This window comes from Drosophila persimilis, unplaced genomic scaffold (assembly GCF_003286085.1).
Source record: "Drosophila persimilis strain 14011-0111.01,24,50 unplaced genomic scaffold, DperRS2 tig00000735-arrow-arrow-pilon, whole genome shotgun sequence".
Lineage (NCBI taxonomy): Eukaryota > Metazoa > Arthropoda > Insecta > Diptera > Drosophilidae > Drosophila > Drosophila persimilis.
Window position 1 is genome coordinate 1,048,020 of NW_020825346.1, and position 23,006 is coordinate 1,071,025.

The 23,006-nt window shown below is 47.1% G+C and overlaps 4 protein-coding genes across 4 annotated transcripts; 3 read left to right on the plus strand and 1 right to left on the minus strand.

Moving 5' to 3' along the window:
• Positions 1-1,311: 1,311 nt before the first annotated feature.
• On the minus strand, positions 1,312-6,805 carry LOC6599188 (glutamine synthetase 2 cytoplasmic). Its single transcript, XM_002024309.2, has 5 exons — positions 6,679-6,805; positions 6,352-6,536; positions 2,618-2,958; positions 2,358-2,549; positions 1,312-2,269 (listed from the first exon to the last, which is right to left on the minus strand). The coding sequence occupies exons 2-5, from the start codon at positions 6,533-6,535 to the stop codon at positions 1,877-1,879; spliced, it is 1,110 nt and encodes a 369-aa protein (XP_002024345.1). The 5' UTR covers position 6,536; positions 6,679-6,805; the 3' UTR covers positions 1,312-1,876.
• A 6,515-nt stretch (positions 6,806-13,320) lies between these two features.
• LOC6599189 (odorant receptor 10a) lies at positions 13,321-15,139 on the plus strand. Its single transcript, XM_002024310.2, has 5 exons — positions 13,321-14,009; positions 14,068-14,255; positions 14,318-14,607; positions 14,659-14,811; positions 14,874-15,139. The coding sequence occupies exons 1-5, from the start codon at positions 13,477-13,479 to the stop codon at positions 14,922-14,924; spliced, it is 1,215 nt and encodes a 404-aa protein (XP_002024346.1). The 5' UTR covers positions 13,321-13,476; the 3' UTR covers positions 14,925-15,139.
• Positions 15,140-15,141: 2 nt separating this feature from the next.
• Positions 15,142-17,233, plus strand: LOC6599190 (gustatory receptor 10a). Its single transcript, XM_002024311.2, has 2 exons — positions 15,142-16,786; positions 16,847-17,233. Exons 1-2 carry the CDS (start codon positions 15,707-15,709, stop codon positions 17,003-17,005), a joined length of 1,239 nt encoding a protein of 412 aa, XP_002024347.1. The 5' UTR covers positions 15,142-15,706; the 3' UTR covers positions 17,006-17,233.
• Positions 17,234-17,414: 181 nt separating this feature from the next.
• LOC6599191 (putative gustatory receptor 10b) lies at positions 17,415-18,703 on the plus strand. Its single transcript, XM_026992519.1, has 2 exons — positions 17,415-18,493; positions 18,545-18,703. The coding sequence occupies exons 1-2, from the start codon at positions 17,432-17,434 to the stop codon at positions 18,701-18,703; spliced, it is 1,221 nt and encodes a 406-aa protein (XP_026848320.1). The 5' UTR covers positions 17,415-17,431.
• The last annotated feature ends 4,303 nt before the right edge of the window (positions 18,704-23,006 follow it).

Here is a 23,006-nt window from a genome sequence, read left to right on the forward strand (position 1 = left end):
GACTTCTGGACGAGACGAGACGAGACGATTTGTTGACCCTCCCAGCTCCTTTGAATGCAATTAATTAGCATATAGTACATGAGTACACATACCAGTATATAGTATATGCATATACATATATATTGTATTAAAGGCAAATAAATCAGTTACTGCTTCCATTAAGTAAGGCAAAGCAAAGGCATATGGTCGGCAGTACCTTCAATGTTTAGTTTGATTTGCAATTAAGTATTACAATTACGATTATTTTCACACATTGTTGATCATCATCAGAGAAAAACTCGGTAAAGTTCACACAAGTCACAAAATGGTAACAAAGTAGTATACAAAATACAGCAAAAAATAGTGTTATACACATTATATATATACAACCAATAACTATATCAATATAAACGATAGAAGAGCATGAGATGTGACGACACAACGGTGGGAAATGCAAACAGAAATAGAAACTGAAACCGAAACCGAAACAGAAAATATTGAACTCAAACACACAAAAATCAAGACGAGAGTAAATCAGTAATACAAAGCGAAATCAAAGTTATAACTTTTAGTATTAAATAAATAAAAATGAGAAGCAAAAAAATAAAACCCCAAAAAGCTGTAATGAAATTTGATGATGCAATTTTGTTGCTTATCGGTGGGGACTTGTGGGGGGCTACTACTGTCTGTCGTTCAGCAAACAGAGCAGCCAATGAACCTCACACTGAACTTCAGTTTAATCTACAATATACTGTATACTGTGTACATCTGTCGCACGTTCTGTCGAGCACTGAATGAAAGATCCCCACGAAATATTAGAGGCTTGGAATATTCTTGCATTCAGGGTAGAAGTGCCATCAAATTCTAAAGGAAGGGATAAGTTTAAGGCTTCCAGATACTCCCTAAAGATCTATAGACAGTCTATGCAAATGAGCCATCTTTATCTTAGGCAATCCTTTCTATGAGAAATATTTTCCTAAGGGGCTAAGGTACTACTCGTATTTGAAGATGCTAATATGGTCAAACAATAAGTCTTGCAAGTGACTTTATAAATTGGAGCGTTCAACTAGTGAAAATATTTGTTTTCGACACGCTCCCATTCATCGCCCAAACGTTTGAACATCTCGTTAGGAACACGACTCGTATTTGAATTGTATTTAGCATCTGAGTGTGCATATGAGGTGGATCCTTTGGCAATGAAACTACTTTTGTTATTTTGTATACTTTTTGTATTTTTTTGTTTATTTTTTAGTGCATTTACTTAACTAGAGAGTATATTGTATGTAGTTTAGGATTACGCGTAATTAATTAATATCATTAACAATTATAGGGATGGGGTCTGGGGGAGTGTTTGATGCTACAGCTTTATGTTCTTTTATGGGGGCGTCACCCACTCAAGGGTGGGCTATCTTTTTGGATTCTTGCTCTACTCGTTAACCATATATACTGCTGATCCTTCTTCAACAAACAAAAAAAAAAAACACAACCTCACACTAAAACCTAACAACAGAAGCTAGAAAAAACAAACAAAAAAAAAAGGATTGGAAATTCTTAGCGAGAAGTATTTTATCGTAATTCTGTTTCTAGGTCCTGCCTTCAGCTTCAGGAACTTCAGTGGGGAAGATACGTTAGGTAAATTGAATTGCGCCTACGACTAATGTCTAACGGTATACATATATGTTATGTAGCTCCCGCCGAGACGGGGTCCGTTTCCGCGTCCGGTTTTTTCGGTTCGGATTGCCGGGTGTCAGGTGTCGGGTTCGGGTACGGGTACGGGTGCGGGCGCGGGTCAATGGATCAGTGGATCGTGTATCGATGGGTTAACAACAAATTAGAAATCAATAACAGGGCAACAATTAATGCTGAATAGAGATGTAGAATGGTGCCTCGTCCCCCTCTACTCGTCCAGGCAGATGGTCCGCAAGATGGCCTCCACCACGGAGTAGGGATCGCAGTTGGAGCTGGGGCGACGATCCTCGAAATAGCCCTTGCCATCATCGTTGACGCCACGGGGAATGCGTATGCTGCAGCCGCGGTTGGCCACTCCAGCGCTGAAGTCATTGATCGAGCTCGTCTCGTGCTTGCCGGTCAGGCGACGGGCATTGTCCTGTCCCTGCTTGGGGTCATAGGCGCGAATGTGACGCTCATGGCACTTGGACAGCTTGGCCACGGCCTTCTCAATGTCCCGAATGCCGCCATCCTCCCTCATGGCCTTGGTGGAGACATTGGTGTGAGCGCCGGCACCGTTCCAGTCGCCAGGCATGGGCTTGGGGTCCAAAGTGGACACGATCTGCAATCGCAAAAAGAGCAAAGAGAAACGAGAGATGCCACATGAGTCCTGGGCAACCTCCTTTGAATGTGGGCTCTGATCTACTCACGCCAAACTCCTCGGAGATGCGGTGCAACAGGAAGCGAGCCATCCACAAGTCATCGCCAATGGAGATGCCCACACAGGGTCCCACCTGGAACTCCCACTGGGCGGGCATCACCTCGGCATTGGTGCCGGACACCTTGATGCCAGCATACAGGCAGGCGCGGTAGTGAGCATCCACAATGTCACGGGCATACACCTAAAGCAAGGAACATACCCCCTAGAGTTCTACAGAGTTCGCTGTTTAATATTTATCGTAGGCCCTACCTTGTTGGCGCCCACGCCGCAGTAGTAGGGACCCTGGGGGCCGGGGAAACCGTTCTTGGGCCATCCCAATGGATGGCCATCGAAGTCCAGGAAGGTGTACTCCTGCTCAATGCCGAACCATGGCACCTCGTCGGTGCACTTGTTGGCCACCTCCAGGCAGGTCTTCCTCTTGTTGGTGTCGGTGGGGGTGCCATCGAACTTGTAGGTGTCGCACATCACCAGAATGTTGTTGCCGCGACGGAAGGGATCCTTGTAGATGGCCACCGGGTACAGGTAGGTGTCCGAGTTGGATCCCTCGGCCTGGTAGCACGAGCTGCCATCGTAATTCCACACGGGCAATTCTGTTTGGGTGGATCGGATTGATTGGGCGATTAGCTAAGGCCTGATTGGTGTTCGCTAGGGGGGCAGGGGCTGACCTTGTGGGTCACTTAACATGCAATACTCTCGAATTAATTGTAATTGATGGCAATTGACTGCCTTTGACTGCCTTTGGGCTGCGGTTTCACATCACATCTCTCTAAAAATTTCGCATTTTCCCCACAATCGGCACGCGCTGGCTTTAAGTCATTTTCATATTGTTGTAAAACAAATGCATTTCCCTATTAACGAGTATGCATACAGTCCGTTTCATACATTTAGGACAGCCCAGAGACAGGAACGGATAAACCGTTTAGTGGACAAGGTCAGGGAATTCCTTTTTAAGATGTCAACAATATGGTAATCGTATGGAAACTGGTTTAGGCATTGCCTTGAAGGTTACTTATTTGCTGTTCAAATGTAATATATTGAGTCATTCATGCGAATTAGTTATAGAATGATATCTAGTTTATTGAGTCCCAAAGTCAGTTATCAAAGTATTACACGATTCCACAGCAACGGGCCCTGAGTGTAACCTGTTGGGATCCCCCTTTCTTGCAATTAATCTTCAATGTGTCATATCATATATCATATATAGAATTACTGTGCGCATATTTAATTTCACAGTGCATTTCAGCCTTCCACTCCCGCTTTACCCTTATTATTTGTTGTATTTTTTGCAAGGTATCCGTCAAAAAGGGGACTTCCATTGAACCATCCATCTGTCTAGGTCTAGAGCTTTGGGAACCTGTTTTCCATTTGCCAATTGTTTATTATAATAAATAGTTAATTTCCCTGACTTCCCCCTCAGCCCCGAACTATCTCTCAATGCTTGTAAATAATGCTAATGAAAATATTTCACTTATGCAAATTTCTCGCTCGAGGGGCGGGGCGGTGGGGGAATAGAGGTTTTTTGCAGTCTATTGTAACAGGCGTGGGGTGACCTTGAGCCAGCGTTTTCATTTACAATCTGGTATCTCATGTTAGTAGCTCTCTATCTCTATCTCTATCACTCAGTCCCCTTCCCCATCGCATGCTGTCTCTCCATCATCATCATCATCATCATCATCACTCGCTGGCTGCGTGTGTGAGTGTCCGTCTACTTGTAGAGCGCACTCCAATTGATAAACAGCTGTAGCTTATAGACAGATACGCATCACAAACAGATACAGATACAGATACGCCAGACGTCCCTCAGTGTGTCACTGTGCCACAGTTAGCTAGCCTTCGCCTCTCACCTCATTTGCTCATCCCATTAAGGGGTTTCCCCACCTTCTACCAAACATATTTATTGGTATTGGCATTTCTTGTTAACCCTAATCAGGTGCACCCTTGAGGGGGGCGGCCAATCAGCCAGCATTTTCCTGTTCAAGTGTTTTTTCCATTTGGAATTTTATTGATTCCACTTGATGGCTGACTGATAGATTTAATATGCTGCAATTTAATATGAAAATCGAATTGTCCTTTATTGAAAACTGCACGATTCACCGATTAACTGTCATTTGGCTTCAAATTGTTTCAAATTGCCCAATTAGAATCCAAGTTCTCTGACTGTATCGACAAACTTTCCCCTCCAGAGTGAAAGTTCTCGTCCTCGTCGTGGTTTTCTCTTCTACAAGTATGCAGGCATGCTTAACCATTGATATTGCATCTCATCTAGGGCCGAGCGGAAAGCATTGGGCACTGTCTAAACGAAATAGTCCTTGACTTGAGGTATGTTCTATGTACTCTCTTGGAACATCGACTCTCTCCATGGAACGTCGACCCCTCTCTATACTCCCTTATTGAAATTTCTTCTTCACTTCTGCAAGCAGAGTCCGTGTTCTACTCGTATACTGCCTTAACAATACCAATAGAAAGTTCTTCTCTCTAACTCTCTATATAGCGATAACTGGCATCCCTGGAGCTTTGGCCTGCCATGCAGATCAGCTGCTGTCCCGTTTGGCCAGTGCTTAGGAGGCAACGTGTGGCTTTCCTCCACACCCACACGCGCTGTCACCAAGTGCGTTTCACTGTGCTGATTTTTGTTTTGTTTTCCTCTATTCCTTTCTATCTTTTCTACTATGCTCTTTGTCCGATGCACTTCGACTGTGTGCCTGTGTAGATGTATCTACAGATTCTTAATTAGTAATTGTGCGCATTAAGTCACTTTGATAGCAGCCAGCAAAAGTTGTTTGTCTTTGCTTTTGTATTCTATTCGCTTTCAAGTGCAGCCCAGGCAATCAGGCAGCGTGTGCGAGTGGAATAATTAAGATGACAAGATCTGGGAATCGACTTCCGAGTTCGGAGAGGGGTTTTTGGAACTCTACCTCTACGGCTACGGCTACGGCTACGGCTACGTCTACGTACGAGTCGAGTGTCTGTCTGCGGTCTGTGGGGTCTGAGTAGGGGGTGTTTGCGCCACAGTTGATTAGTTTACGGCTGCCATAGGCACTAAAGACTGTGCTCGGTAATTGCACATTAAAACGCAATCAATTAAAGAAAAACTCTTTCAAGAGCCGTCGCAATGTTTTCGTTTTATGAAGCCCTCGCGCGACCGCCAAATCGCATTATCAGACGCGAGTCGTGAAATTTTCTTTTTTTAGAATCCCCCAATACTCGTAATCGTCGTAAAGTACTTCCGAGACGGACGGACGGACGGACGGACGGACGGGCGGGCCAAAATGCTGCTGCCCAGTACCGTGCCAAGGCAAAGGTCACCAGCGCACACTCGGGATTGGCGGCTATTATATAATGAACTGACAATTTCGAGTGCTCTGCTCTGTTCTGTGTGTGGAGGAGGAGCATCAATAAAAAGCCAAATTAAAAATCAAATAAAATCAATGGCACACGAAAACTGAAAACTAAAAACAAACGAATCGGTTCAGTGTCCAATTTCCGCGCTTTTTATAATCAAAATTTATCGGATTGCACCCAATAAAACCCCGTAAATGGGGGATACTCTTGTATGGTGGGAGGCACGAGTTTGTGTATAGAATAAAAGTGTGAATCTGGCATCTGTCTGTGTTGGGTCTACCCCAATTTACAGGGAAATTAGCGACTGTCGCGTCTGGCATGGAACTCCATGCGAAGTTGTTCTTTTGGCTCATTTCCTTTTCCCACGCACGATCCACACGATTAAATGCCGATTACTGTTCGACAAAACAATTTCTAGTTGGCCATAAAACTGAGTGACTGCTGGCATCAGATCGGATTGGTGCTGCTGAATTACATATGTCCTATAAATCGGGCCCGACTGAGCAGCACTCCAAACTGTCACTGCAATTGAGTTTGAGCCACTTGGCACTCCCCTCAATGGGCCAAGAGATTAGATTCGAGATGGCAGAGTGCGGGAGTGGGAGATTGCGGATTGGAGGATGCCCCAAATATAGACTTACCCTTGGGACTCGTTGGGATAAAGTCGAGGGTGCGATCCTTGCAGCGCAGATCCTCGCCGGTGCCATCGATCCACACGTATGTGGCCTGGACCACGTTATCCTCCAGCGGCAGCGACAGGTAGCGGTCGAGGATGGTCTTATTGATGCGCGCATTGGGCGAGTCTTCCAGGATTCTAGCGGACATACTGGAGGGTTGGTATTCGGGTGTTTTGCGGGAAAAAAAAGTGAATCAAATATAAAACAAGATTCGATTGGCACACGTCTCGGTATTTGGGTTTTTGTGTGTTTTTTTTTTTTTTTTTTTTTTTTTTTTTTGGGAATATGCACCTGCTTGTGTATTTTCGATTTTCTCACACTCTCAACTTTCTTTCTGCTTAGGATAAGCCTAAGTGTCCTTGGGTGGGTGGTGGGTGGTGTTTGTTTTTTGTAAGGTTGCGCGCGGAAGCGTTACTGGAACACGACTAAGCTGGAAAGCGTTATTCCAACTCAATTTATAATGACAAACAAAAACAAGAAAAAAAAACAATATATAATTCGCCGCCGGCAAGAGTAATGTGTTTGTTATTGTTGTTGCTGTTGCTGTTCTGCTAGTATACTACTTACAACAAACTAAACGCTGCGGCAGCGGCAGCCGCAGCAGCAGCAGCGCCATTGAAAACAAAAGCAACAGCTGTTGTAGTCGCTGCCAGCAGCAGCAGCAGCAGCAGCAGCAACAGAGTCGGTGCGGCGGCCGTCACTTGTTCTAGCCTGCCGACCGCTGCATGATCGCCGCTGTCCAAGGTGTATTTTAAATAGGGTGAGGCCAAGTTGGATGGAGTATTCTTGGCAATACATTTGAGTGAAGAAAATAGGGGCTTACGCTCGTTCGTTGCACTAGGGCCTCAATACCTAATCAGGCTAAGGCGCTCAGTGCTATGAAGTTTGATACCTGACACTTTTAAGTATTTATTAATAAATAAAACAATAATCAGTCAAGGCAAAGGATGTCTCTTCGCTTATGGGACATTTTCATAGAGTACCCCTTTAATAAATTCTTTCGAAGGTCATTGCTAGACACAAACCAAAACAAGAGATTGAACTCGAAGAGCAAAACAAATGCCTCACCTTGCGCCAAATGCACCTTGGACACTGCCATGTATGCGCACCCACCCCACAGATTAGACGTCAGTGTTAGCGTCGCAGTCAGCGTCGCAGTCGGCGATTGTAGAAGGATGAGAAGGGGGAAGCGTTCGTTTTGCAGTTGTCGCGCGCTTCGCACTTTGTCACTGCGGGAGAGAGGCTCTCACTTGGTCGTTTCCCTCTCTCGCCCTCCCGCGCCCACAATCTGTTGCTGTTAGTGATTCCCAATTGGATTCCTGGTTGCTTCCGGTCGCTGCTCGTCTCGTTCGTTCGCGTTTGCCAAATGCCTTGTTTTATTTTTGATTCACTTTTGATTAATGCGTGAATGAAGTATGGTGTTTGTGGGGGGTGGGAGGATGGGGGAATGGGGGGAGACAGCGGGATATTACAACTTGATGCATTTACAATGTTAGTAATTAGTAATCCGCTTATCAGACAGATCGAGAACACATGAGTCGACAGGGGGGTTCGTGAGCGGGGAGAACATTCACAAGGGCAAGGACAAGGGCGCGGGCCGAGGCTGATGTTTGCTGCTAAGCAAGTGGCTTAGTGATGGGGTTTCAGATGCAACGATGAGTGACTATCGTTTGTTAACTTACGATGAATGCATTTTGTTCCTTTTTTTAAAATTTATTTATAGTTTTGCACGCTCTGTATCTCTCTGTAGATCTTTGACACTTGCACTCATAAATATTGCTAAATATTGCAGGATGCGACTGCTGACCTGGGATGCTCTGAGACTGGAGAGATGTATTGAAACGGGGGAGCACAGTGGGCAATTCTTTGCAGAGACTGACTGCGCATATCCATCGGCGATTGATCTGCTTTTATAGGCCCTGCTGGTGCCCAGTGCGCCAGACGAGACTCCCGACTCCAAAAACCGACGGAGAGAGAGAGAGAGAGAGATGTTCGTCGCTGTGGGATGTGTGACTCGATTTTTTGATTATTTTTATGGCGTATAAAACAAACACGAGCGGAGAATATGTGCTAATTACCTTTTCAAGATTCTCACATTTTATTATTGCGAGTATTTGGCGTCCGTCGGACGGATTTACAAAGCCCAACAACAAACAAAAAGTAAATATACATATAAATATAGGAGAAAAACGTGAACAAATCTGGCATTGTCCAGACTTACATATCTCTCTGTAATCAGAGCTGTTTCCCCCGTACTGTATTTCCCCTTTATTGGTTTTCCAGCTACCGATTTCACGGTTCAAGCCGCACGTGAACCTCTCTTGTCCGGGGTCCGGGTCCGCGTCCGTGTCCGTGCCAAGTGCGTAGTCAGCGTCTAGGCTGCGTCTCAATGCGTAGTGCCCTACAGCCAGCGGAAAATATTGGTTGTGCTCGATGGATTAGAGGTGTGAAAATGCTGATTGGCAGGCAATTTGTTGTAAGGGCAAATAGGCTATTGTTCGAGATGCTAGTTGATTGGATGAAGGTCGGTTCTACGGCTATAAGCAATCAAAACAGGTTCTAAGTGGAAATAGAACGAAAGACTTGCCACTATTTTGGTGTGATCCTATCTTCGCAAAACCTTTTTGCTTTGGGTGTAACGAACGGCAGTCGATCTAAATTTAAACGCAAATAAAAAAAGACATAAAGACGGACGGACGGCCGTCTGGCGGAGCGGAGTCGGAGAGGAAGTTGGCCAAATAAATTGCGACAAGCTACATTTTATTTCAATTTTAAATGCACAATTAACGTATGTATCGGCATCTACAAACATGCCTACCCATCTCCATCCCCATCCCCATCCCCATCCCCCCATACATTCGACAGTACATAAAATAAACGGAGCACACAAACGTGAAGTAATTTTCGATTAAGGCCCGTATGACACTTACTGGTTGGGAACTTCATATATTATTACAATTTGATGGGTATATGAATGGATAGGAATGATTACTCCACTACTTCCTGGAATTATGTTGTATTGGAAAATTCTACTGCTTTTCAGATTTGAAATCTTGAAATTTCGAAACATTATAGAGTAGAAACTCATCCATACAATTGTCGTAAGATCTAAGATGATCGAAGGTGTGTCCTTCTAGTTTTGTATTTTACTGTTTGATGTTAATCTTCTATTTTCGCTGATTTAATGTGATAATGAATTATTATCAATGATTATTCCCCTGCTTCTAAAAAAAATATTGTAAATATTGGGAAAATTCGCTGATGCAATCTCTCATGAAATCGCTCCAAGTGGTGACAACTGTCTGTAATTAAATTTGTATATTTTAATCTCCTGTTTTTCCTGATACCAAGTGATATGAGTCAGTTTTTGTGGCCCCTTGCGCAGGCCGCCGCTCGTAGAACAGTAAGTGAGTGTCATATGGCTATTATCGCCGCAATCCGTCTCTCGTCTGAGATCTGGGGTTCGTTTCGTCCGTCGGACACGTCTTCTGGTCGACCGTTCACGTGAACTGCGCATGCGTCTGGTGACGTCGTCTATCGTCCGTCCGGCTGTCGTTCGGTCTTTGCTCGCATTTAACGAGGCCTTTTTTCAGCAGCGTCTTTGCTGCATTCAAATTGGCTTAGGCGTCGCGGAATCGATCGATCGGCCAAACGGTGCGGGGCCATAAACCCCCGCCGGGTCTGACCGAAAACTTTGATCTCACGGACGATAGTGCTTAGGGCCAAGATAAGTACCCCAAATACCCAGAAAAGTGTGGAAGAACAAGCAGCCCCGACGCGTGGCTTCGATAAGCGGAAGGCAGCAGGGCAGGGCCGGCCAGCAGCAGGCGGGCACGGGTTAACTGACTTAACCGTAAGTAGGTGAAGGCAGCACACCCTCGCCACCCTCTGGGGGTATTTGTTTGTGTGACTAATTGATTGGCGGACGGAGACTGTGCAGACGGCGACGCAGGCGGAGGCGGAGGCGTTCTGTTTTTGGATCGGATCGTTCGTTCCACGGAACGGAAAGCTGGCATTAATTTGCCTGCTTAATTGGCGATCATCAAGTGCCAATTTATCATTGTGGGCCATCATCATCCCCTAATTTAACTCTCTCTCTTTGTTTGGCGCCATTTTCGAGATGACTATCGCATTATCGCTTGGATTTGTATACCCTACTAGTTAGGGCACTTCGATTTTGGGACTTACAAACAGATATCTGAAGAAATAGGTTCAATAACCCGACATGATACAAGTTTTGTGTGTCAAGGCACTAGAAATGGTATCCTTCCTTTAGGTATCATAGTCGTTATTCTTATATCAGCAGAACATATAGCGGTTAGCTTTAATGAAGTACGAGAGCCCAGATAGCCTCCAGCGACTGTTTCAACCAAGAGAGGCATCTGCAAGGGTATTCAAACAGTCGCCTAGCCAGGGATATTCCCTATTTTGCTGCCTTCTTTTGTATTGGCCTCTCGGCTGGGCCTCTTAAGAGGCCTCAATAAAGTTGCATAACCCTGGCCCGTTCGATTGGACCTCATAAAGGTAAACGCACTTCTAATTCTGCGCCTGCACGACCCTGAACTTTGCCAATGCTACGTGTCTGTGGAGAAACGGAATGCTTGGTACAGACAAGCGTGCGTATACGTAATGTGTTCGTGGCTTATCTTGCGAGAGAGAGAGAGAGAGAGTGCCACCACGCAGGGGGCAGGGTAACAGGGCATTGGGGTTTGTGCAGCAGAAACAAATAAGAACCGAACTGAACCGAAGCGAAGCGAAGCGAAGCGAACCGAATTATAAAATGCTACACTCTTTATGTCCCCAATTGGCGTATAAACTCTATTAAACAATTTATGCTTTCAACTGTCTGAATTGCTTAACTTCTTTATAGCCTGCGGCCGTGGCTGTGGCTGTGACTGTGGTTCGCTTTGGGGTTCTTTCGGTTTCGGTTTCGGTTTCGGGTTCCATTTCGGGCTCTGTGGCACCGCACGCTTATTTATTCTATAATAAACTTATCTAATACTCATAGTCATGTGCACTTTATGATTGTATGGGTGGTGCCTGGTGTGCTGGGTGCTGGTGCTGTTCTGGATATGTTCCCAGTTCGGCTTGTCATGAAACAGCGTGATCGGACCCCCAAGCCCCTCCCCCCCCCCCCCCTACCAAAAATTAAGGCTGATCTTCTGCCTCCCCTCCTTTGCGCGCTGCTCATCAAAAACAATGTCGGGCCATCTCAATTGAGTTGCTCTATCGCTCGCCGTTACCCCCGTTTTTGGCGAGAGTGTTCGCAGCAGAGGGCATTTGAATTTCGACCAGATGTTTGTACAGCCAAGAAGGAAGTGTATCCGATGCCAGACCTGTAGGCCCAATGCATGGGTACCAGTGGAAGCTACCAGAAGACACTCTTAGATTGTCTCTTGAGAGAATCTCCAAGGATATTCAATACAAACCAAAACGCTGCAAATATCTGTGGTCGGATAACCCTATCATATAGCTGCTGCCTGAAGAATAATCTATCTGAAAGGGCATCAAAATGGTGCTGTGCGGTGCGGTGTTTCTCTTGTTGTAATTGTATTGCGTGTTGAGCTGTGGGTGGCTCCGCAGGCATGCGTGTCTGTGTGTCTATACAAAATGGGGGACAAAACTACAAAATGGAAAAACAAATGCGGTAAAAATGGGGGAAAAAAAGGGGCAAATACATAGCTAGTTGAACAATTGCCGTTGATTCAATTTGCCAGACACCGAATGCTGCTCCTAGGCACTCGGTGCTTGGCACTCTCGGGGACTGTTGCTGCAATTACGAGTATATGCCCATCAAATCTATCCCAATCCCACCGAATCAAGCAATTTATTCATCATCGTCATCATCATCATCATCACCATCATCATCATCATCATCACAATCATTTGCTGCCCTTCGACTGTGGAACGAAGAAACTTTTTGCTTTTTGGATGGGATTCAAGTGAACTTCAATCAACCTTATCAGGCACTCAGCTCTCATGATCGGCATTCCAGCCAAAACTGACCACAAAATCAACGATTAAAACCCGATCAAAACCTGTGAGACTCCCCCCATCAAATACACGAGTGCGAGCAGTAGCACACTGACGTCATGGGGCCGTGCCAGGGAACGTGCGCTGCTAATCTGAGTGTGCCTGCAAAATGATTGCCTTAGACCCGTCTATGGCGTTGACAAAAAGAAAAACCTTAATACATCAACGGCCGGTACTCGAACGAAACGAACGAAACACACACGGGTCTGATGGCGATGCCAGACGGGTTTGCATGATTTATGACTCCAAATGAACGGACATGGGTGAGCAGGTGGCACAGGAGCGGAATCGAATGTCAAAGGGGCTAGAATTTGAGGACTTTTAATGCATACCAAATAGAATATGTAGATATATTATGACCTGTAGATCATGGACGGTCTTTCTCTGGGTGTACGTGTTTTTCAACCCCAATGTTGGGGATATTATCCCATATTTTTTGTACTCCAATACATATAATAATAAATTGATGTTTTTAATGTTAGACCCCGGGTGGATGCCCGACATTGAGCACCTCTTTGATGAGTGTTTGATTAACAAACGGGGCATCCACTCCGATCCGCTCCTGAAGCCTCATGCTCAGGCTGTGGTGCGTGAGTGTGTTCTGTGTTCTGTGGGCTAGAGATTAGAGTTAACAAAACTCACGACATTTTGAGTCCAAGTCCAAGTCGCAAGCGCCGAAATTTATTAATCTTGATTTGTTTGTATTTTGATTACTGAAATGAAATTAGCAGCTGGCGCTAATTGATGCATTAGCTCTGATCGCGACTCCTCGTTCTTGGCTACTTCTGGACTGTTCTTGTCGTCTGTTGTGGTTGTGGCCTTCTTCTTCTGCCCTGTCTGTCTGTAGCAATCTAGTATCAGTCCTATAAATAATTCAAGCTTGCAGCCAATTACCCAGCGAAAGTTTCTGCGAGAGAACTTTCGCCTAATTGCTTGCATAACAAGTCAATTAGGTAGACATTTCACAGCCGAAGAAGAAGATGGGCAGAGCTGGGGAAAAAGGCTCTCTATATAAAGGAAGCTTCCTGAAGAAGGGCGCTCCATTATCGTTCCGTTATGTGGTCCTTCCATCGGCTGCTGCGTCGCGATCAACCGCTGAGATCTTACTTCTTTGCCGTGCCCCGGCTCAGCCTGGACATCATGGGCTACTGGCCGATGGGGGACGATCTGCCCGTCCGTGCCATAGTTCACTTTGTGATCCTCTCCATTGGCGTGGTCACGGAGCTGCATGCGGGCTTCGTGTTTTTGCAGAACGCGAAGATCACCCTGGCGCTGGAGACCCTCTGTCCGGCCGGTACGTCTGCCGTGACGCTGCTGAAGATGCTGCTCATGCTGCGCTATCGTCGGGATCTGGCCAACGTGTGGATGCAGCTGCAAAGGATGCTCTTCGATGCGGGTCTGAACAGGCCGGAACAGAAGGCCATCATTCACGAGAATTCGGTGCTGGCGGCGCGCATCAATTTCTGGCCGCTGTCCGCGGGCTTCTTTACCTGCACCACCTACAACCTGAAGCCACTGCTCATTGCCTTGATCCTGTACTTGCAGGATCCCGACCAGGAGCTGCCGTGGAACACACCATTTAATATGACGTGAGTGGTGCAGGCATTGGCGTAGTGTGAACTAATCATGGAGCTATTATTCCCACAGAATGCCGAAAGTTCTGCTGGCGGCTCCATTCTTTCCTCTGACCTATGCCTTCATTGCCTACACGGGCTATGTGACCATCTTTATGTTTGGAGGCTGCGATGGCTTCTACTTTGAGTTCTGTGTCCACATCTCGTCCCTCTTTCAGTCTCTCCAGGAGGAAACACGGGCCATCTTTCGCCCCTTCGAAGGTACAATCATTTATTCCCATGGAACTTATCCATTCCCTTGAATCCATTTTCTTTTCTCGAAGAATACCTAATGCTGACGCCGGCCCAGTGCGCCCGTTTGGAGCTTCAGTTGAGGGGCATTATCATCAGACAAAATTCGGTCTTCGAGCTGACAAGTTTTTTCCGCAAACGGTATACTGTCATCACGCTGGCGCACTTTGTGTCCGCTGCATTGGTAATCGGTTTTAGCATCTGTAATCTGTTGACCGTTGGGAACAACAGCCTGGGCGCCCTGCTCTACGTGGCCTACACGGTGGCCGCCCTCAGCCAGCTCCTCGTTTACTGCTACGGCGGCACTCTGGTGGCCGAGAGTGTGAGTATGGCCCAAAAGCGAAGCTCCCTAATCATTATGGTTATCTTGCAGAGCGTCGAGCTCTCCCGTGTGGCGGCCTCTTGTCCCTGGTCATTGTGCGCACCCAGGCAGCGTCGTGTTATTTTGCTCCTCATTCTCCGATCGCAGCGAGCACCGACCATGGCGGTGCCGTTCTTCTCGCCATCACTAAACACCTTTGCATCGGTTAGTGATCCCAATATCATTTCAATTATATTTGCTATCTGTATACGTTTGTACGCTGCCAGATACTACAAACGTCTGGCTCTATTATTGCATTGGCCAAGTCCTTTCAATAGTTGGGACATCGTTGGAAGGCGCAAGTGCTGGAGGTAATGTGAGCTATAATTTGGTAGATTGAGAATTGGGTAATTGAGCAATAGTGTGTGAAGTATTGAATCGAAAGTATATAGCTGTAATGGATCAGGAGTAGCAGTAGCGAGTAGAATTAACGCGTAGCAGTATCGAGTATCAGTAGCGACTAGCATTAGCGATTAGCAGTAGCGACTAGCAGTAGTAGTAGCGAGTAGCAGTAGCTAGTAGAAGGAGCGAGTAGCAGTAGCGAGAGGAATATTGAGGCATCGAGGATGATGGTTTGTGATGTGCTAAAGGAACGACTGCCAACTAGCGAGTCGTATTTGAGTAGAGAGTCGTTTTCAACGTAAAGTAACGAGTGAACAGCTATGGCACGGGCATATGCTATGGCACAACGAAAATGTAGTTTATATATCCAGCAACAACACTCACAACCATCACACATCACATCTTCTGCTAACAACTAAACAACTAATAATCATAGCGTATCCGATGATTAAATGATTCCAACGAGGATTCTAGAGAGAAGCTGAGGGTGGAGTAAGGTTTGCCCTGGTTTCAGGGACATTTGATGACGTATGCACCGCAATCCTTTACCTTTCCCAAACTTGCTGTATCAGATATCTTCATTAATTATGCACTGAGTGCCATAGCCACCCTACTATACGCATAGTTTCACACGCAACTGGTCGCTCTGATGGTGGGCTCTGGGCCCTGGCTCGAGGCGTCCTGGTGACAGTACGTCCTGGCAGCTGGTAGGCTAAAAATGTCGGCAACGGAGGAGCACGAGCCTAAGGTCAGTTTCTGGGAACGGCACGAGTTCAAGTTCTACAAGTACGGCCACATTTACGCGGTCATCTACGGCCAGGTGGTCATCGACTATGTACCCCAGCAGCCAATGCGACGGGGTCTGAAGACCGTGCTGATCGCCTACAGTCACTTGCTCAGCCTGATACTGATCGTGGTCCTGCCCGGGTACTTTGTCTACCACTTCCGGACCCTCACCGAGACGCACGACCGTCGCATGCAGCTCATGCTGTACGTGAGCTTCGCCAACACGGCCATCAAGTATGCGACGGTGATCGTGACGTATGTGGCCAACACCGTGCACTTCGAGGCCATCAACTATCGGTGCACGGTGCAGCGGCAGCGCCTGGAGACGGCCTTCGTGGGCGCCCCCAAGCAGCCGAAGCGGAGCTTCGAGTTCTTCATGTACTTCAAGTTCTGCCTGATCAACCTGATGATGCTCGTCCAGGTGGCAGGCATATTCGCGCTATACGGGGCCGCGGACGGGCCCTCGGTCAGCCAGGTGCGCCTCCACTTTGCCATCTACGCCTTTGTGCTGTGGAACTACACGGAGAACATGGCCGATTACTTTTACTTTGTGAATGGCAGTGTTTTGAAGTACTACCGCCAACTGCACCTGCAACTGGTCTCGCTGCGGCGGCAGCTGGGAGGTCTGAGGCCGGGCGGTATGCTGATGGAGCACTGCTGTCGCCTGAGCGATCGCCTGGGGGAGCTGCGGCAGCGATTCGGCCAGATACACGACCTCTATTCAGAGAGCTTTAAGATGCACCAGTTCCAGCTGCTGGGCCTGGTGCTGGCGACCCTGATCAACAACCTGACCAACTTCTACGCCATCTTCAATATGCTGGCCAAGCAGTCGCTCGAGGAGATCAGCTTCCCGATCGTGATCGGGTCTGTGTATGCCACGGGCTTCTATATCGACACCTACATTGTGACCCTGCTCAACGAGCACATTAAGCAGGAGCTGGAGGGATTCGCCCTCACGATGCGTACCTTTGCCGAGCCCCCATCCACGGTGGAGCAGCGTCTGACCCAGGAGGTAATATACGAAAGGAAAGGAACGAATAATGAATAATGGATAGTGCTCTTTTCCGAATAGATCGAATACTTCTCTCTGGAACTTCTCAAGTGCCGACCGCCCATGCTCTGTGGCCTGCTGAACTTTGACCGTCGCCTGATCTATCTGATCGCCGTCACCGCCTTCTGTTACTTTATCACCCTGGTGCAGTTCGATTTATACCTCCGCAAAAGCTCCTAACAAGCCACAAACCGCACCCAGAGCACCCATACAGCACTCCCTCCAAATGGAATTCCACAGCAAGACGTTCCTTAAGGCAGTATCTCAAATGCCCTAACAGATGCATGCAAACCCTTTATTAAACTCCCCCAAGAGTCGGAGTCGGAGTAAAAAGCTGTATCATCTAGAAGAGGTCCCGTTTTTGATCAGATTAGATCCAGTAAAGATCTTGATACAATTTCACTAGTACTCCTTTCTTTCTTCTGTATCTTTAGTGCACTTGTCAGCAGTATAGTAATATTACCCTCCATAAGGGTGCAGGGATAAACAAAATGTGCGATGGACTGGCAAGATACGCACTCTAGCCTTAAATAAGCAGGGTCAAGAGTTCTCTTGGGAGGTGGATAGTGGTCAGTGGCCTCTGTTCTCGCTGGTGCGATGGGTTGAATGGGTCTGTTCTTATCTCGTGCTGGATGGGTGAGGACACACTCCAAAAGGACACTCGTGTATCGTCAGTTGCTCTCTGCCATGTGGGCGCGATGGTTGTACACGCTCCTGTTGCGCATCTGGATGATCCAGAGCCTGGTACTGGGCATAACCGGGCATTATTACAGTCCATCCCGTCGCCGGTTGGTGCCCAGCAGAGTGCTCCACTGGTACAGCTGGCTGATGATGGTGGCCACTCTGGCGCTGTACTGGGGATACTGGTACTATGCGCAGGACTACTTTGTGCAGGGCACGTTCCGCAGGCACGGATTCGTGAGGTCCCTCAGCTATGGTACCGTCGTGTTGCAGCTGCTCGCCCTGGTGGTGCAGACCGCGCTGCGGATGTTCCGTGAGCAGGAGGTCTGTGCGGTCTTCAACGAACTGATGGCTATGAGGTCTAAGGTGTCCAGGGTGCACCCCCAGGGGGAGCCCAGTCGCTTCTACTACGTTGTGTTCTTCGGCAAGCTCTTCAATTACCTGCAAAACTTCAACTTTAGCCTGAGCATCCTCCTGATCGTTGACATGCGGTCGGTGAATGTCTGGGACTATTTGTCCAACTTCTACTTTGTTTACATGTCGCTGGTCAGGGACACCCTGCTGATGTCCTACATTCTGCTGTTGTTGGAGCTGGGCGAGGCCCTGAGGGTCAATGGTGAGCATCCAAGGACGTCCTATACGGGCCTAATGCGACAGCTGCAGCGGCAGGAGCGCCTGCTTCGGCTGGTGCGACGGTTGCATCGCCTGTACGCGTGGCAAGTGCTGGCCACGATGTTCTTTCAACTGTACTTCAACATGGCCACGTTCTACGTGGGCTACTCGTTCCTGGCAACGTCCTCAGCGCCGGTGTCGGGATTCCGTGTGTGGAATGCCAAGTTCCTGCTAACCGTTCTCACGTTCGTCACCAAGCTCTTCGATGGCCTCCTTCTGCAGATTGTCGGCGAGCGTTTGTTGGCCCAGGGAAACAAACCCTGCGCCGGTCCACGAGTGGAGGACGCGACTTACATGCAGGCAGCCCAACGCCAGGTGAGCAGACCAGTTCCGGACTAAAAGATTACTCTATCCTCTACCCCATAGATGGAAATGGCTAGCCTGAAGCGGGCCATTCGTGCCGGTTCCCCAGAGAACAGGGTCCTCGGCATGTTTTGCATTGACATGAGATGTGCCTTCGCTGTGATCAGCTGCAGCCTGTCCTACGGCATTATAATCATGCAGCTGGGATATATCCACAGCTGAAGCCCAGACCCCGTTCACGTGGCCAGCCAAATGTAGCCATGCAATCAGCACTCAATCGTAATTAACTGAAATATCTATCTAAATGGATCTGTGGTCGATGGGTGGCAGAACTCGTTCACTGGCTATGCCCAGGGCTTGCCCGGGCAGGATACACTCGTGCTAAACTTCATATACCCGTCTTTTATAATCAATCAGACAATTTGTGTCACGAAAAGCATAATTTTAATTGGAAATTAAAATCTATAATTAATCCATTTCTTTGAAGGGTCATTTGCTTAGCTTGTCTTAGAAAAATAAAGACCCTAACATATTGGTACGAAGGTCCTTATTGGTGTTCTTATAGAATGCGCGATACTCCCATTGTAGAGGCTGGATCTTCGGTCTCGAAGGGTATGAGTACAACCCATTCACTGGGCGGATAAAGCCCATCTCAAGAGTTTGTGCAATGGTCGCCACGAAGCTGTTCTATCCGAACATTCCGAGGCCAGCTTCGCAAGGTATTCTCTGGTTCCACTACGATCCTAGATTCTCCCAAGGTTCGGCAAAAGCCTATCGCGAACACGGACGATGGTTTCGAAAACCTCCTTGAGTAGAAGACCCTCACCTAACCAAACCTACAACATAAGGTACAACAAGTACTATTTTGGAACAAGTAAAGGGCATTCCATTCCATGAATGAAGAAATCTTTTGCGAGACGTTGCTCGAACAATCATGAATACCCTCTTCAGAATTTACAACAACAAATTAAATCTTTTTTCTTTGTTCATCATTTTATATTGTTTAAATAAAAATGTAGTTTCGGTTCAAATCCACAGGCAAATCGGTCACCGTTTTCTTTTTGACGAGTAAATACGAGTACCTAAAAATGTGCAGCAGCATTGACAGGATTGGTCTCATCAGAAGCATTTTTACATTACAGTAAAATTCTGTAAGCAAAATGATTAGTTTTAGGCCTAATAAAAGATCATTAAGATTGCCTTACGGAACAGTTTTGAAACATGGCGATAACTGAAGCAGGACCTTCTCTGCTCTTCGTTATGGGTCTTGTACGGTTTCTCCCATCCACAGATTTATAGATAATTGAAGATGGAAAGTATCTGTAGGGACTCTTGGCACTTACAAATTTGGTTGGTTTCCACAAGATTCCAGCTAGATTAAGATTCGCTCACATCATTATTGTCCAGGCTTAATTCGGGGTTGTATCGCACTGTCATGGAGTAGCAAGGATTATTGCCTTCCTTATCATCTTCAGCCCCTTTGGTCCAGATTCTCTTTTGTTTTCTTTCGGTATCAAAGAGTTTCCAACACTGTTCTGGCTTTCCCTTGCGGAAGGAGGCTATGTATAACGAGGTGGTCGCGATTTCATTATTATCAGTCTTTGGCTTGACTTCCTGATGGCTTGAACTCATTTTCAAAGGCACTTCATCGTTTATGACAGGAGTCTTTTGCGGTTTGGACTCCCCTCTGGCAGTCTGAGGCGTCTCAATGGTCATCTTGATCGGGTATTGGGATTCCATTAGGATTTCTTTGCCCGATGCCACAGTAGTAGAATGTTCTTGCATAATTGCAACTGCAGCCGTCTTCAGAATCTTGGATTGCATTGCCAGTAAGTCATCCAGATCTATTTTCTTGTTATCTTTGACAAATTTATCGAGCGTCTGCTGAACCTTGGATTCAGTTTCCAGAAGTTCAGCTAGATCCGTTTTAGTTTTCTCTTCATCTGCCAGATCAGATTCAGGAGCTTCACTGGCTATCATCAGAGGTGCTGGAACCATCTCGGTTGGTACCACTCTCTCGAAAGAAGTTCCACTCTGAATTTTTGCAAGCATCCGCGGGGTCTTATATTCTATTTCGAGATCATCAGCCAGATCAAACTCGCCTTTAATGTAATTTTGAAAAGAATTCGTGCAGAGCAGTTCTGCTATCGATGGGACAGGAGTTGCATTGGCCATCTTGATCGGTTTCCCCAAAACCACTTTTCCTTCGGCCTGCAATAAAACTTGCTCCAACGCTTCAGTCGTCATTTGTGTCCTGAATACCATTGCAAAAGGACTACTGATCGGAATCGGAATTGATGTTCCTGAATTCCATGTAAATGGGCTCCGCAAAAAATCATACTCGAATGTGCCAGGAGGGAATAGGGACTCGATTTCAAAAGATTCTGCAAGATCAAAATCATTGTCGTCTTTGGTGAATTCTGCCAGTAGTGCCTTCAGTTGCGATTCGATTTTAAGAAATTCTGCCAAATCGAATGCACCTTCTTCTTCCTTCCAGGCCGATTCCTCTAATGAAAGCTCAAGAGGCGACTGCAACTGGATGGGTTTCTCGAATATTGAATAGTCCCTCCAGAACGGTTTCCCCAAATCCACTTTCCATTCACTCTGCCGAGAAACATGCTGGAGTATTGTATTAGTCTCGTGCATGGATTCTAATATTTGGAAAGGCTTCATCAGCTCACAAATTGACATGTTTCTCAGCTTCTCAGCAGCCCCATTATCTGAATTGGTATAATCTTTCTCAGTGAACGGGCTCAAGGCCAAACTTAAATCAGGCCTACGTGAGACACTCGGGCAGAGTAGCCTTGACAGACTTTTGCGTGCTAGGTAGGAGTGATTGACAAATGTTCTGACAGTCATCAGATAAGCGGACTTGGTGTTATGCTTCTCGTTTGCTTTTGCAGGCAGTTCGGCTGAGTCGATGGGATTTTTTGTGGCAGCAGTTCTTTGACTTCTGGCGGGGCACGCGAGGATCTTATCGATGCGGGCTATAAGGTTCTTGATCAAAACACTCTCACGGATGTGTTTTAGACGCCTGTCTTCACCCGAAATTCGGGTTCGATTGGGGATCTCTCTGAGAAGTTGCATGACATTACGTTGACTTTTCCTTTCCGTTTTGCAAATATCGGTGCAGGGCGGATCCCTGGCGAGAGGTTCCCTCACATTTTCTTGACTTTTCTTTGCCTCTGGCCAAGGATCTTTGCGGAGCAGCTTAGGCTTAGCAGCCGAACTAGATAGTATCTCGTGTAGCAGGGTTGCAGGCTTCTTCCATGGCTGTAACTTCATGGTGAGCGTTTTCTTCTCATCATCTTTGGTTTTGCCTTCCATCCGCGAAGGTTTTTCGAACCGGACTGGCGGTTCCATCCGTATAGGGGTACCGAAATTCACTTTCCTCTTGCTCAGCAAAGAAACTTCTTCTAACGTTGCAGGCTGGCATTCTTTCCTCATGGAAGGACCACTGCTAGATGATGGTTTTCTGTGGATCTTAGGAGCCTGATGGAGTATTTGAAGCGGGCATTCCACCTTGATGGGCTTCTTCAAATCCAATTTCCCTTCGTTCTGCAAAGAAACTGGCGCTTGTGGCTGGAATTCTAGCATTTCGGAGGGATAACTACTAGAAGATAATTCCATCCGGATCGGTTTGCCCCAATCCACGCTATCTATCTCCCCATTCTGCCATGGATAGAGTAGATCAGGACTCTCGTTTGGCTTGGAGGACATACGGGAGGTTGGTTGGAGATCCCTGCTGATGGGTTTCTTAATTGGCACTTCCATGGGCATCAGTTTTCCACTGTAGATCGATAAAGATCGTGAATGTTTGGGCGGCCGATTGGTTACGTTTTGGGCCCGTTTTTCGGAGGACGGTACCTTCTTCAAAGGGTATTGGCTGCCTGATGCACTCCTGGTGGGGGATGGCGCTCTGGCGGTTTGCTGCGGTCGGCAGTTGTCCAGATTTATATCTTTGTTGGCCATCCTTCCGAACCAACTGACTGCCAACTTCACATCCACACCTGGTTGGCCACCAAGGTGCTTTTCACAGTGCTTCGCTGGCGGTGGCTTAACCGAGTACATCCTCGATTGAGACGCCTTGACCGACAGCTGACTATTCGAGCAAAAGAGTTTCGTGTTGCTCGGACGGCGAGCCAAGTCCATTTGGGACTTGGAGGACTCGACTCGAATGCGACGGCAGGATCTTCTGCCGGCATTTTCCCCGATGTTTATGCGAATGGCACTCACCGCGCTTTCCAGGGGAACGCACTGGCGCTGCTCCTTGCACCGCAGCTTCTTCATGAGTTGGTCGCGTGTGGCCTTCATGTTGCCAGCATTCAGGGAAGTCACAACTGTCCGCATCGTAGACGAGCACGTACGGAGCGCAATCGAGGACTCGGTATCCTTAAGAGCCGCACCCACTGTGCTTGAAGAGCTCCTAGAGCGTGGCAACTTGCGCTGATTGCTTGACCTCTCTGTTCCTTGAACCTTCGACGCACAGAGCGTTGTTGACGAAGCACTATTCCGTGGTGCCGCA